General features: G+C 40.4%; 1 protein-coding gene across 1 annotated transcript in view; it reads right to left on the bottom strand.

Annotated features, from left to right (window-relative positions):
- Positions 1 to 939: 939 nt before the first annotated feature.
- top2a (DNA topoisomerase II alpha) overlaps positions 940 to 16,021 on the bottom strand; it is a 64,513-nt gene continuing 49,431 nt past the window's right edge. The window contains exons 26-35 of the mRNA XM_070864254.1: positions 15,148 to 15,291; positions 14,236 to 14,319; positions 13,162 to 13,359; positions 12,138 to 12,258; positions 10,753 to 10,911; positions 9,389 to 9,536; positions 9,194 to 9,276; positions 3,973 to 4,197; positions 2,982 to 3,223; positions 940 to 1,559 (exon numbers count right to left, since the gene is read on the bottom strand). Of these exons, the coding sequence (XP_070720355.1) occupies positions 1,404 to 1,559; positions 2,982 to 3,223; positions 3,973 to 4,197; positions 9,194 to 9,276; positions 9,389 to 9,536; positions 10,753 to 10,911; positions 12,138 to 12,258; positions 13,162 to 13,359; positions 14,236 to 14,319; positions 15,148 to 15,291 (1,560 nt within the window). The 3' untranslated portion in view covers positions 940 to 1,403. The remainder of the gene's footprint in view (positions 1,560 to 2,981; positions 3,224 to 3,972; positions 4,198 to 9,193; positions 9,277 to 9,388; positions 9,537 to 10,752; positions 10,912 to 12,137; positions 12,259 to 13,161; positions 13,360 to 14,235; positions 14,320 to 15,147; positions 15,292 to 16,021) is intronic.

The following is a 16,021-nucleotide window of genomic DNA, read 5'->3' as shown; positions in this document are numbered from 1 at the left end:
AGTTCAGGATGAGCAGAAATTTTCTCCGATTAAATACTGGGAAGATTGAAGCCATTGTTTTCATACCCTGCCACAAACTCCGTTCCCCACTGACTCCATCCTTCTTCCTAACATCTGTTTGAGGCTGAGCCACACTGTTCGCAACCTCGGTGTCATATTTGACCCTGAAGTTAGGTTCCGACCACATATCTGCACCATAACTAAGGCCGCTTATTTCCATCTCCATATTTCATCGTCCGTCTCCGCCTTGCCTCAGCTCATCTGCTGCTGAAATCCTCAAACATGCCATTTTTACCTCTGGACATGACTATTCCAGCGCACTCCTGGCTGGCCGCCCACATTCTACCCTATACAAACTTGAGGTCATCCAAAACTTAGCTGCTCGTGTCCTAACATGTAGTAAGTCAGCAAGTCCCATTAACCCATCACTGCTGACCTACATTGGCTCCTGCTTAAGCAATGCCTCGATTTCAAAATTTTCATCCTTGTTTTCAAATCTCTCCATGGCCTCGCTCCTCTCCATCTCTATAATTTCCTCCAGCCTCACAACATCCCCCTCCCTCAAGGTAGCTGCGCTTCTCTAATTCTGCCCTCTTGAGCATTCCTAATTATAATCGCTCAACCATTGGTGGCTGTGCTTGCCACTGCCTAGGCCCTAAGCTCTGGAATTCCTTGCCTTAACCTCTCTGCCTCTTTCCTCCTTTTAAGGTGCTCCTTAAAACCTACCTCTTTGACCAAGCTTTTAGTCATCTGCCCTAATTTCTCCTTATACGGCTTGGTGTCCATTTTTGTTGTCTTAATACTCCTGTGAAGCAGGATGTTATACTATATTAAAGGCACTATACAAATAAAAGTTGTTGTTGTAAAGTAAAAGTGCACATTTCTACTGAAAGAATAGTAATCACAATATGTTGTACTTTTTAAAAAAAAACTTTTATTTCAGAAATTTTTTTAAAAGTAAAAAATTAGTTGAGGGTAAGAGGACAGTTGAGAGTATAAGGAACAGTTACCAGCAAATATTTACAACAGACAGACAAGATTAAAACTAAAAATTAACCAATATCTTTCCAAAATGGTTTTTCTAATTTTCATTCTTCTGAAGACAGTGACTTCTGCTGGAATATTATTTCATGGGCACTTGCAGCTTATTTAGTCATTCTTCATACAGAAGCCTAGAAATTAGGTGTTTGGATGCTATTCAATCCTGTCCCCAATCAAAGTCTAACACATGCACTTTTTCACAACTGTGATCAGGATCAAGAATCCTGTTCGATTTCTACCCTTCCTCCCGGCTCAGGAAAACTAGTCTCCTGCTCCATCTATCAGCTAACATTACAGAGTAGCACTGAGTCTGGCACAAAATTGGCAGTGCACATATTAATTGAACACAGACATTTAAAAACTTAAAATATATCGTCGTCATCATCAGAGTCCTCCAGGTACTGGACAGCCTTTTTTGCACGGGTTGTTGTCACTCTAGGTGCTTTATCTATATCAACACTTAAGTTGGAGTCTTCAGAGATATCAACGTGGAAACTATCATCCAGCATCTTTGATTTCTGAAGGAGAACCATGAGGGGAAAAAAAAAAATCAACATGACTATTTGAGGACACTGCATTTTATTAAGAGGTTGAGTGAGGTCAGAAGCAAAGTTCAAATGATTGTGCAAGTAAAAAAAAGCAAAAATGAAAAACAAACGTTAAAATCAGAAGGAAAATGTAGCGGCCAACATGAATTTCCAAAGTCAACAGTGAATGCACTAATTATGTAAGTGGTATATCTATATGTATATCCACAAGCACTCATCACCTTCTAGTTCAAACCCAAATGGCCATCTTTAATATAAGATCATCACCAGCATGTAGTAGGAGGTTTGATGACTGCAGGAGCATCACTGCTCCTCAGGTCCTTACCAATGTCCATATTCACATATTTTCAGCAGATGTTGCCAAATAAGAATGGGAATCCTGGCTAGTTTTACTCTCTTTAATCACTCTACTACTTCATCTGAGATCAGCTAACCAATCACAGAACAAAGCAAGAACCCCCAACCATCCTCACCTTTATGAGTTAGATATCTGGCAAAACAATTTGATTAGTAATTAAATATGAGCACTAGGCAGTCCACCTGGTGTACGATCTCAATACTTGTATTCAGTGTATGCAAGTGAACTTTTAACATTTTTGTGAGGTTGTTGGCAAAATGGTAAGATAAAAATCAGTGTATGTCCTTGTTTACTGCTCATTGGTTATCTGCTAAATGGCATGTAACAGGTGAAAATGTTCTAAGGAAATACCAGCAACAATGTATGGTGAGGGAAGCTATCATCATAGTCAGTTCAGCCAATTGAAATACCACCTCCAGCAGTAGCAGAGAGCAAGCACAACCAATAACGGGCAGTTCCAATAGGGTACGACACGTCAAACCATGTTCTGGATGGAGTGCTGTGTGAATCAACATTCTCAGCGATCATTGATCAAGTACTGCTTGAAGCCGGTGGACAGAAACTTACAAGCTGCACTAAGATGTGTTGTGTCCGATAAATTAATTGCAGAATTCCAAAAGTTGCGAAGTTTTGCAATGAATGGTGGTAGATGTTTGTTAAGTAAATTTACCTGTATTGTGTGTAAGGCTCAAATTTCTGCTAAAATAAGTGCAGGTGGCTAAAATGGCATCGCTGTAGCCACGCCTGTGGTTAGTCAGCCATTTCTACTGGACAATACTAACCTAGCCAAACAAAACAAGCATGCTATCCAACAACAAATGAAGCAAAACAATCCCATAAGTCACAGTCAAATAACTGAAGTGTTAAAAAAAAAATCAGGTGACACATTGTCAACCCACAAAGTGTGGCTCATTTTTATTACTATTTACTAAGCTATTACACAAGTCAAAATGTAATTCCCCCCCCCCCCCCCCACCAGAACTGATACTTTAAATGGCAGTATTATAGGAGTCTGCAGCCATATCAACACTCACTTTGTTTGCAGTAGGTTTTGCAGACTTTGATCCAAAATCAAATTCCGAATCGGAGTCAGAGTCCTTCTTCCTTTTAGGTTTTGTAGCCTTAGCAGGTGCAACTTTCTTTGGAACATCATCTTCATCAGAAAACATTACAATTTTCGATTTTGTAGCGGTCTTGGAAGATTTTGGAGCAGCCGAAGATCTTGGAGCAGCCCTTTGTTTGGTAAGGACATCAAAGATGGAAGGTTGGTTTTCATCTAGAAATAATTATATTTTTGGTTAGACCAAATTATTGGGCTTTTCAAAGTTTTTCTTGGTTGCTGTACTGTAGCTTTGCAGTGGATGCACTTCACTCCGAAGCACAACTGAAATGAAAATACAAATTACAGTAAATGTCCCTCTCCTCTGGCTGAGGAGAAGGCCAACCAAATTCCAGGTCCTCAAAGCTGTTCAAGCAGACAGTGCCTAGGAGTGGTCAAAAGCCAAACTTCCTCAGTTTTCCCCTTCCCCTTGTTAGGGTGGAGGGGAAAAAAAAGCTTTATTGAAATAAAAATTCTACCTAAATTAGATTTAATTGCCATGCCTAGGAAAGACATTAAACCAGCTTTGTCATAAATCTTTGCATGGACAGTGTTTCAGAGATTTACATTCTATTGTCAACCAATCAAGCATCAGTTTTTCCAAAGAACAGCTGGTTAGCTTAGATTACAAACTCGATTACTAACTTAGCAAAAAAAGGTCCATCCCGTAACTGCTTTCAATAGCATTGCTAGATTTGGCTTGATCTCACTGCTGGTCAGAACAGATTTCAGATGTATAACTATACGATTGCCAAGCATTAACCATGTCTCTACTAGAAATTAAACTTTTAACCAAAGAGAAATATATAATTGTGACAATTTGATACTTTATCTGCCCTATTATGGACAGTAATTTGTTACCAGAGATGAACGAACCCTACAGATTGCAATCCATACCAGATCTTTACCAGAACAGAATCACTTGCCTTTCTTAGAAGCAGTGGTGGGTTTCTTGCCAACAGCACGCTTTTTTGGTGGTGCTTTGTCTCCGGCAGATTTGGCTGCTGGTTTCTTGGCTGCTGGTTTTGAAATGGTGGAATGGATTGAGGGAGCTTCGGGTTCATCTACCACATCAGATTCATTAACAGAATCGGAAGAGGATAAAGTCTCATCAACTACTTGAGAAATATTCTTCCGAATGACCTCCCTAGCTGTGAGAAACAAGAATAGATTTTGTAGTTCGGAAACAGTAATTTTTAAAAAACGAGTAATTTTTAAAACGACTTTACACCAATAGAAAGGTCCCAAATCTTGCAAAACACCAATGTGTGTAGTATTTATTTTCTAAACAGGTAGCACTATTTTCCTCAATGCAAGAAAAATAGTACCTTATTCTTTGTGTTGTTTTTTTTAAAACAACCTTATTCTGTGCGACATCGTGCAGCGATCCAATTTTAGAAACATTTTGTAGGATTACAAAATTATTAAAAGTTCTTCAAATATCAAATTATAAAAGACTTGCATTTATATAGCGCCTTTCACGACCACTGGATGTCCCAAAGCACTTCACAGCCAATTCGCGCACAAGCTCCCACAAACAACAATGTGATAATGCCAGATAATCTGTTTTTAGTGATGTTGATTTGAGGGATAAATATTGGCGAGGACACCAGGGATAACTCCCCTGCTCTTCTTTGGAATAGTGCCATGGGATCCTTGATGTCCACCTCAGAAAGCAGTTTAACATCTCGTTCTAAAGACAGCATCTCTGGCAGTGTTGCACTCCCTCAGTACTGCAGTGGAGTGTCAGACTAGATTTATGTGCTTAAGACTCTGGAGTGGGACCTGAACTCACAACCTTCTGACTCAAGAGGTGAGGGTGCTACCAACTGAGTCACAGCTGACAGTTAGCAGCTGCATGGGATTGATTTAGGTAGTCACTTTTAACAAGGCACATGCACAACATGTGGCTATGTTTCAAACACAATGCAACCCAATCTCAAAAGCATTGTGGTTTAGAAAATTTTAGTCAAAGCTCTTCATGTCGAATTTGGAACCGCCTTTCGTAATACACCATTATGTTCAAGTCACTGTATGAAGGCAACCTGGTTTCATTGTAAGTCTCAACGCCGAGAGCATGCAGAAATCAAGCGGAAAGAGCGTGCGACAAACCAGTCCCACCCACCCCTTCCCTCAATGACTATCTGTCCCACCTGAGACAGAGTCTGTGGCTCTCGTATTGGACTGTTCAGCCACCAAAGAACTCACTTCAGGAATGGAACCAAGTCTTCCTCGATTCCGAGGGACTGCCTATGATGATGATGAACTCTTTAAATCATTTTGCTCATCTCTTCCTTTAACATTCCAATATGCAGTAAAACCCTGAGTGCTCTACAACAAGCCAGTATATGGTGCTTAGGAGCAGATCAAGTGACATAGCTCATAGCTAGCGCCATCTTCTGACCAAGGATTGCCCATGCAAGGAATCACAGGCCTAACTATATCAATCTGCAGCACAGTACATTGCTTTAACCTCAACAGTTGTAACCAGTCAGCAGCAAGAAATATAAAAAATGTACGGTATTGACTATTATATTAAAAATGGAAACGTTTATTTGTAACACCTAAAGCTCTGGGGTCCCCTTGATAACAAGACTTGATTTCTGATTAGTCCCCTTGGAAGATAAAACCCACCCAGCAGTTTCTTTGGAATGTGTAATTAGAACCGCCCAGCCTATACAATCAGTGACTTAGCAAAGTGTAATTTGAGTCATTCTGACTGCTGACTCTAGACAGAACAGAACAGAAAGGGCTTAATCTCACAGGTTAAAACTCCTCCCCCTGCCCCCCATCCTCACCGCCCAAGTGCCTGACCTTCACCACCCCCCACCTGAGTTCCTGTCTCTCCCCCTCCCCCCACCCAACGGATTCACGCCCTTCTTCCCCCCCCCAACAAAGTTCCTGAACTTACCCCACTGCCATGGATGGGGTATTGTGGGTCACAGATTGTTAACAGGTTTAGTGGGTATGAAGTGAATAATGACAGTGTCACAACCTCCGGATTTTGTCTAGTCCAATTATGTCACTTGCTACATACACACGCGCCGAGCTTTCTGAGAAATCAAGCAGGTGTAGGGGGAGAACGTATTGCGGGTGTAAATGGGTGCAGTTGGAAGAACGTGATCCGTCTTACCATCTGGATCGTGTTCTCACTCACAATCCCCATTTAGACCTGGATTACGTCCTTCCCCCATCCCCACTGTGCGCTCCGTGCTCTTTAACTCCCTCCGAGGTCCTGCCCTCCTCTGCCCTCCATTCTCCCAGTGTCTCTGCCCCCCTCGCGCTCACTCTACCCCCCCTTGCGCTCACTATCCCAGTCTCTCTTCCACCCCTCCCTCCCTCTGTCCCAGTCTCTTTCCCCCCTCTGATTTCCTCTCTCAGAAGGCTGCGAAAATGTTTATGTGGATAATCACAGAAATATTCTAGGCAAATGTCCCGGAGATAACCTGAAAGCCATAGAAGCAGAAGCAGCTCCACGCAGTTCGTGGTTGGGCCCAACTTCAGGCTTCCTCATATATTGTACTGCGCAAGCGTGACTGGATCAGGCGCGCACTCGCAAAAAGGGGCGGTGTCCACAGCACACATGCACAGAAGGACACAAGACTATTTGTGCATATAATCACTCCGATTAAAATTCTACGACCATACTATTAATGGGCAGACAGCAATGCTTACTTCAGGCACAATGTAATGACAATACCAACTGCTGACAAGAGACACATTCAAATATTTGAATGTGTTTCTATTGGTATGCAGATATTTTACAAATGCACAAACTGCAACATCAAGCCCATAAACTCTGCACAGGTTACATTTTGTTCGACCCCATCCCACTTGTGAAAGTATTGTTATCTTGTTGGGGTATGGTTCCACCAACTCTGATTAACCTTGGTCATGTGCCACATTTCATCAGTATGTTACCATAGGGGAATCATAGAGCCCAATTTGTCCACATATGCACTTTATAACTTGAGTTACTGGATGACAAACAGGAAAGAACTCGAACCAGTTTCTACTTTCTAACCCAAGTGCAGAGGTCAATTTTTCACCTATGCCAGCTGGCTGAGATGCACAGCACAGATTAGAGATCAACCTAGAGACCTACTAGTTTGTATGATTTATTTACTTGCTGAAATTACTGAGCCATTAGACAAAATGATAATTTCTTAACATAAGAATTAGGAACAGGCCATACGGTTCTTCGAGCCTGCTCTGCCATTTAATATCATGGTTGATCTTCGATCTCAAATCCACTTTCCTGCCAGTTTCCCATATCCCTTGATTCCCCCAAGTCCAAAAATCTCTCTGGGGTAGAAAATTTCAGATTTTCAACCCTCTGAAGAAATTGTTCCTCATCTCAGTCTTAAATGGCCAATCCCTTATCCTGAGATTATGCCTCCTAGTTCTAGGCTTTTGAGCCAGGGGGAATAACCTCTCAGCATCTACCCAGTCAATCCCCATGTTTCAATGAGATCACCTCTCATTCTTCTAAACTCCAGTGAGTATAAGCCCAATCTACTCAATCTCTTCTCATAGGACAATCCTTTCATCCCAGTAATCAATCTAGTGAACATTTGTTGCACTGCCTCTAAGGCAAGTATATCCTTCCTTAGATAAGGAGACCAAAACTGTGCACAGTACTCCAGGTGTGGTCTCACCAGAACCCTGTACAATTGTAGTAAGACTTCCTTACTCTTGTACTTCAAAACCCCCTTGCAAAAAAGGCCAACATGCCGTTTGCTTTCCTAATTGCTTCCTATACCTGCATGCTAACTCTGTGTTTCCTGTATGACGACACCTAAATCTCTCTCTAGTTTCTCACCATTTGAAAAATGTTGTTTTTCTATTCTTCCTACCAAAGTAAATAACCTCTCATTTCCCCACATTATACTCCACCTGCCACCTGACCCTTTGCAGGCTCTTTGTTTCCTCCTCTCAGCTTACTTTCCCATCTAGCTTTGTTATCGTCAGCTACCGTACACTCAGTCCCTTCATCAAAGTCATTAATATAGAGTGTAAATAGCTGGGACCCAAGCACTGATCCTTGCGGCACCCCACTAGTTACAGCCTGCCAACCCGAAAATGGCCCATTTATCCCTACTCTCTGATTTCTGTCCGTTAACCAATCCTCTATCCATGCCAATATATTACCCCCAATCCTATGAACCCTTATCTTGCGTAACAACCCTTTATGTGGCGCCTTGTCGAATACCCTTGGAAATCCAAATGTACTACATTCACTGGTTCCCCTTTGCCTTGCTAGTTACATCCTCAAAAACTCTTACATTTGTCAAATACGATTTCTCTTTCATAAAACAACATTGACTCTGCCTAATCATATTATGATTTCTAAGTGACCCGTTACCACTTCCTTAATAATGGATTGCAGTATTTTCTAGACGACTGACGTGTCAGGCTAACTAGCCTGTAGTTCCTGGTTTTCTCTCTCCCTCCTTTCTTGAATAGCGGGTTACATTTGCTACCTTCCAATCTGCTGGGACTGTTCTAGGATATAGGGAATTTTTAAAGATCACAACCAATGCATCCACTATCTCTGCAGCCACTTCTTTTAGAACCCTAGGATGTGGGTCATCAGGTCCAGAGGATTTGTTGGCTTTTAGTCCTATTAGTTTCACAAGTACTTTTTCTCTACTGATCTTAATTACTTAAGTTCCTCACTCTCATTAGCCCCGTGGTTCCCCATTATTTTTGTATGCTTTTTATGTCTTCGACTGTGAAGACAGATACAAAATATTTGTTTAAAGTCTCTGCCATTTCCTTATTCCCCATTGTAATTTCTTCTGTCTCAGCCTCAGAGGGACGAACGCTTACTTTTGTTACTCGCTTCCTTTTTACATACTTGTAGAACCGGTTACAATCTGTTTTTATATTTCTTGCATATTCCATTTTCTCCCTTATTTTTTGGTCATCCTTTGCTGGTTTCTAAAGCTCTCACAATCCTCGGCTTACGACTATTCTTCGCAACATTATACGCCTCTTTTAATCTAATGCCACCCTGAATATCTTTAGTTAGCCATGGATGGATCACGTTTCCTGTGGAGTTTTTACTTTTTAAATGCAATTTATATTTATTGAGAATTCTAGAATATTTATTTCAATGTCTGCCACAAAACGAGATTCACTTACATGTTTCGGAAGATGTTTGTGATGGTTGCAGAATTTCACTCGCATCGGAAACAGTTTTCACTGAAGCTTTTGACTGAGCTTTCCTGTACGAGACACAGATTACACTTTTCATAAGAAATAAACAAAACAAATGCAGGATTTATAGTTCCACTTGATCAAATTCATCAGTTTCTAAAATTTTATTTTCACACTTACTTGGGGACACAATTTGCCTTTGGAGCTGAAAACTCAGAGCCACTGTCAGAAATATGAAATTCATCATCGCTTTCCTGGGCACTCATTATTTCATCATTAGTATCTTCATCCTCGTCAGATGGCGCAATCACGTATTTGGCCTTCAAAACTGTTATAAATGGGGAAAAGAGAAATGATCAATATCTTCCCTCCCACTTAGCTGAGTAGTGCTTGGGAAAAAAAACACTACAAATAGGCCTGGGGAGACTGGATGGGGCTTGATTTCAGCGAGGGAAGAAAGAATGCAGCGCCTCTTAATAATTATTAAACATGGCTTTCATCATTATCTAGAAATGTCAGCAAATGTAAGTTATCATCTTTTATCTGAAATCTCCAAAAGATATGCATAATATCAAAAGAATCAAAGGCCCTGAATGATACCAAGTAGTTAGCATCAGTGATAGCTTTCCCGCAATTGTCTGTAAAAATATAATTTGGTTGCTTACAAATATGCAAGAATGAATTTTGCAGATACGCAAGCTAAAGCTGTGCCAGATTCATCAAAATGTTAAACTGTACACTAATGCTTGAAAGGTGAACAATCTTCTGCTGAGAAGTAATTTTTTCTGTTTAAAATTAAATAAAGCTTTTTACAGGAATTATTTTAATTTACTGGCAGTTCACTTTAATGTGGCCACTGAAGAATGAAATAGCTTTAGAACAGATTAAATGCTTTTAGCCATTTCAAGCTTATATAGACAAAAAAAGTAAAATGGCTAATAACCTGGAAATTTACAACAAGCCCATCAGCATATGAAAGACTTGCAACAACAACGCGACCTTTCCATCAATTTTCAACTCTACTGAAGACACCGACTCTGGCTGGGCTATCGTTCCATGGGTGTCGGCTGTTCTCCAGAATCTTGCCCAAGTGACCATTTTTCCAAGTACCTCAATCAGCAATTATTTTGGCAGGCTGATTTGATTGCTGTTGATGTCACAGTCAACCTCTATTCTGTCCTTCTCCAATAGATGCACTTTAGACCAGGATCACTCAATAGGATCTGTGGCAAGAACCACGTTCAATTCCACCATTGCTAGCCTCGCTGCCACTCCTGAGATCAGCAAACTCATTACAGACCCAAGACCTTTTGATCTATATGGCTCATGCTGTTTTCCCCAGCTATAGTATTAAAACTAACCGTAACTTCTTACATACTATGTATAGACAATTTATTAATTCAACTCTATACACGATAGCTATTTAAAAAAGTGTACTTCCTCTTGTGCATGCACACAAGGCCAACCATCTTTGCAAATTCTTAAAATGCTACCACCCCACCATTGTGAAATATACGGCATGATTATGAATACAAAAGCACTACCTGCCGCCCGTTGCGGTTTCTCTCTGCGAGGAACATCAACAACCTCCACGTCACTGCCCGATTCAGATTCTGAATCTGACCAGGGGTTCCTTTTCTTTTTTTCAACAGGTTTAAATTGAAGTTTAGTCTGCTTCTGTGTTGTTTGCTTAGTCTTGATCCCTAAAAAAAAAAAGATACAATGATTGTTCAGTATCACAACAGAAATACGGTGCAACAAGTTCATTCGAGTGGATTATGTTTATGTAAAATTGGTTAGTAGCAGACCAGAGCCACTTATCTATTGAATCAACTTTCTTTATCTCAAGCGAAGTTAGTGATTTCTCAGTAAGGCTATTAGATGGTGTGCACCATAACAAATACTATTTGAACCCGCTCTTCTGAAATGCTAGCATCCTACCCGATTGGGTTGAGGCTGATGTATGATATTATGGAGCATTGAGAAGAGTCACACACACGAGAGTCACACAGCAAGTTTCGAACATGCCAGTGCCAACACAGCTGGCTGTCAATAGGGGACAAGGCATTTTGCTCATGTGGCAATGGGAATTAAAAAAAAAACAGGCCTTTATTGCATTCATTCCAATTGCTAGATCATGGCAAAGATCAGTTGCATGACGTTAAGAAAAATGTAAAAGTACACAGATGCAAACAATCAAGTGTAATAGAGTCAAAATGATTTACACTGTTGAGTAGCTTGGTTTTAAATCCCTAGATAGGGTAATTTAAATACAAGATTAAATGCAAGAGATTTAGGACTGAGAGGAGAAACCTTTATATATATAATATATATATATACACACACACATAGGGGTCAAGAGGCTATGGAATGCATTACTGGAGTTGGTGACTGAAGCAGAGACCATGTCAACATTCAAGAATATGTTTGAAAAGAAGGAAAGGGGAGTAAAGGCACATGCAATTAAGACTACTATTCACGTGGAAAATAAACACCAACATGGATTGGTTCCCAAACAGTCTGTTTCCATGTTGTAATTTCCAAGTCATTTTATGTTTGTGATGGATGGAATGTATTTTACTTGCTCCATTAAATATGCCCTTTAAAAAAATAAAATGGTATTTACACAGGAGACACATTATTCTTTCCCTCAATTTATCGCCATTGCAATACACTAGGGCTATACACTTCCTCTGGAATATACAGCAATCCAGGGATTGTGCCCAATCCCCAGAAGATCCACAGCAGTTACTTTCTCCTTCTCCCAGCAAGGGAACACTTGACTCTTTGCATAAGGTGACTGCAGCTGGGCACTCAGTAGCGTGGATGGAATTAAACTTGTGTTCCTAGTACATACTGGTGTTCCAATGTGCCAATTCCTGTTAAGGCAAGCTCAGGCATTTTGGGTTAAATGCCACTGGACACCTACCTGCTTCAGTTTTCACTTTCTTGGAAAGTCGCTCTGCAAGGCTCGCATTTTCTTTCAATTCAGGAGAACTTTCCTCTTTATCACCAAATTCCATCTTAACAGCAAGAGAATCGGTTTCACCCTGTAGAGTATCCAAGATTCTTTTAAACAATCAAAGTCTAAAATTCACAATATAGCCTCAAAAATAACAGTGATTAAAACATCTGGTACTGCAATTACACAAGATCATAAAGAGACAAGATCAACAAGTGGAATTTTGATTAATTCATCACTTGACAATCTGCAATGTCTTCTATCATGACAAGAAAACAAAACCAATTCTGTCAAAACCATTGCTGCTGAAAACAAGTTCTTCAACATCTATACAATACAAGATAGTTTGTGAATTACAAGCAGTGAATCAGTCTTGGGGTTCAACTGAAAAGCACGGATATTGGCGAACCCCTGATAAAATTACTCAATTGTATAACAGTCAGTATTGCTGCTTACTCCCTCCTCAGAATTTTCATTTTGAACTATTACACTTAGCCAGCAAACCCCACATAAGAGTTTTTAAAGTACCATATCCCATTCAGAGCACAACACAGTGTTAGTACATAGCTTTCCCTTTCCAGCTTTCACTGAAAGAATTATTTTTTGTTTTGTGATGGAGGCCAATGGAAATCAAGGGTAAATACCATAGTATCAAGCCTATATTTTCCCATCAATTAGCATGCAGTATGCTGTCAATAACAAAAAGCACATGGAAGATTAAGATCAACAGTGGAATTTAAGTCAGCAACTTAAGCTTTACAAGTACTCAATGCAGTAATTAATATGGGGAAAAACAAGTACCATTCATGGTTGTGGCAGCATTTCTTTGGTCCAGGCCATTTCTGCATAGTATGTTAATGTCAGCATCAAGGCCCAATCACAATAGCAGCAGCTATTTTAGGGTTGATGACTACGCTGTCATTTGTTTGCATCCCTTAAGTGTAGTTTTAAAAGCGTAACGTTTACCCTCAGCAATAACAGATAGGCTCACCTTTCCTTTTTTCCTGGTATTTTTCTTGATGGCCTCGGCCTTCATGGCAGTAGTAACTCTGGGGACAACCCTCCTGCCTTGAGGAGATGCCAAGGTTTCATGCAACTGCAGCTGCTTGATTTTACCCTTACCACCTTTGCCTTTAACAATCATACGAAGGTGAGTCACATCATCTTCTTTTTCCTGTATCTCCACACGCTGAATAAAAATAGAAAATTGTTTTGAAATAAAGAGAAAATACTGATCTCTTCAGTGAGAAGATGCAGAAGTGATCTTATGTGAAGATCTGTATTCCCTGCAAAACTTCTGTGCTAGTTTTGCTGGCTACTTGATAACCTAGAATACAACGAATGGAAGAAAACAAAAGTATCTATTATACCCTAACAAAACAAGCATTTTTCTTTAGTAAGCTTTTTGCTATGCAGTGATAATATTTCAACCCTGCTCAGTTAATTCTGTAACCTTTTACTTGACATAATACAACTAGCAAAACTCAATAGCAGATGCAAGGCGAAAGCACTTAAGAGCAATGAAAGACACGGGTTGAAAGTGGCTCTCGTTGTGCCCGTTTTCAGGACGGGAACTTCACCTCGGAGTTCTCTGTTCATGCCACCAGGTGGGCGTTGCACGGAAGGTTAGCATTGCGCCACCAATCTCCAGCTACCCCAGACGAATTTATTCTCCTTCGTGTTGCGGCCATTTTCAGTGACCGTTAACTACAGTTGCCGATAATATCAGCAACTTTTGTGGCGAATACGAATTTCTAGGCCTCGGAGTCCTCATTGTGCCCTGCAAACATTCATCCCTCAACTAAGTCAACCAAAAATACATTCACTGCAGTTTATAAGAATGTTGCTGAGATGTAATATGTTTCTTTCTTTACTATGAACATACAAGCTACTTCATGGTAAATCTTAAAAAAAAACTTGCAGCACATTCAACCCATTACAAAGGCCTATACCAGAAGAGGGGCAGGCAAGAGAGAAAATTACTGAGTAATCCCAATGTATACAGTGATAAATATAGCCTTATTAATCTAGCATATCTCCAATCAAGCAGAAACAGTTATAGTACCTCAAGCTCCTCAATGAAGGCTGCCAAGTCTTCCTTCCATATGTCTGTTGGGCTTTTCATTTTCACATCTTTCAATTCTTTTTCCTAATGTGGGAAAGATTGGAATTACAAACCAAGCAATAGTATTAACTCCCATTTTCTAAGTCATTTACTGCAGATTTTTCACTTCCCAAATTGGGGGCTGTATCAGAGATATGGCCATAGAAATTGGGCTGTGAGGGTGTAGTTTACACATCCCACGCCTGAATGGTGAGGCCGGAGACATTCCCGATACTGGGTCTTGGTTCTCATTTCAATGGAGCAAGTGAAGCGTAAAGAGCCCACTGATGAAGAGACCTCCAAGTTTGGACTGCTGCTAGTGTTGTCAGGGATTGGGAAGAGAGAGAAGATCAGGGCCGGGAGCAGCAGTGATTGGGTGGATGTGCGTGTCGGGAGTGTCCATTGAGTCCTTTAATGTGGGGCCAGGAGATGCACTCCTGCTCCACCTGGCTCCACATTCTGGTAAGCTACTTACCTTTGTTGCAGGCAATTTTTGGGGCTGGTTTCCCTGCATGCAACCAGTGTTGGTGCAGGTTGCCTCATGGGAAACCAATCTTACAGAAGGGGGCTTCAAACAGTCAATAAATCCCTTATTTGCATATGCAAAGGGACCAATGCCTGCTTCAGGCGTGGGTAAAGGGTGCTTCTCATTTGTCCTTACCAATGTAGCTGAAAATGAGCTCATGCTTCCTGCCCACCATACCATTGCTATGCCAGTACACAAATACCAACAAATTAATTTAGAAACAAATGCAAAGGTCTCATGGCAGCTAAAATTTTACAGATACCATTTGGAGACAGAATATCATTCCCAAATACAAAAAGTTTATCTTCACATTTAACGTCAGTTTCCATTAACCTACATAAACTTACTTTGACATCTCTCTGTTTAAGCAGTTCTTCTTTCTTTTCCTTGGTCAGATACCACATAGGCATATTCAAAAGATAGTTGAAATCTACCCCAGGTGAAGTGGTGGTTTCCTCTTCCTCTGTAAGCTCTAGATCAGGTTCTTGCTCCTGCCGAGAAGCAATGAAAAACGGTTATTCAAGAAAGAAACAAAACAAATCTAGGCAATATCTTTAAATATGAAAGTATCTTTAATCTAGATGAAGTTTTGGTCGTACTTTTTGGACATCCACAAACTCACACCTCCATACTCAGAGATGCGAGTTTACTCAATAGATGCTCAAGTTCCTCACCCTGGACACTCCAGGACATGAATGGACACCAATTTGCAAGATTTCCAATGGAACAAACAATAGCAATTGCCAGCCAGCGAATAGGTTTGTGTAGTAATGGGTTCTGTTAAGACCTGGAACTGTTGGATGGTGTAAACATGCAGCATCACCATTTGCTACTGCAAAGATTCTATTAAACCCCCATAAGGTAATCAAACTACTTTCATCAATTCCTTCAGAATAGCTTTGAAACATATATATCTATCATAGCAAGAATTTGAATTTACTGGTTAGTGATTATTCAAATATACATGATTTTGTGAGTTCCAGACAAATATGATGCACACCATTAGTGCTACAATGTTTCCAGTTTATATATACACATACATGATTTTTTTTGTCCATCTAAGTACTGGGGAAAGAGCTGTTCCGTTGGGACGGGCTTCACTTGAACCGCGCTGGGACCAGTGTCCTGGCAAATCGAATAACTACGGCTGTAGATAGGGTTTTAAACTAAATAGTGGAGGGAGGTTTCAAATGAGGGAAATTTACAAAGCTAAAGAGAAAG

The sequence above is a fragment of the Pristiophorus japonicus genome, chromosome 21 (genome assembly GCF_044704955.1).
Source record: "Pristiophorus japonicus isolate sPriJap1 chromosome 21, sPriJap1.hap1, whole genome shotgun sequence".
NCBI classification, from domain to species: Eukaryota; Metazoa; Chordata; class Chondrichthyes; family Pristiophoridae; genus Pristiophorus; species Pristiophorus japonicus.
This window is presented reverse-complemented; position numbering and strand designations above follow the sequence as displayed.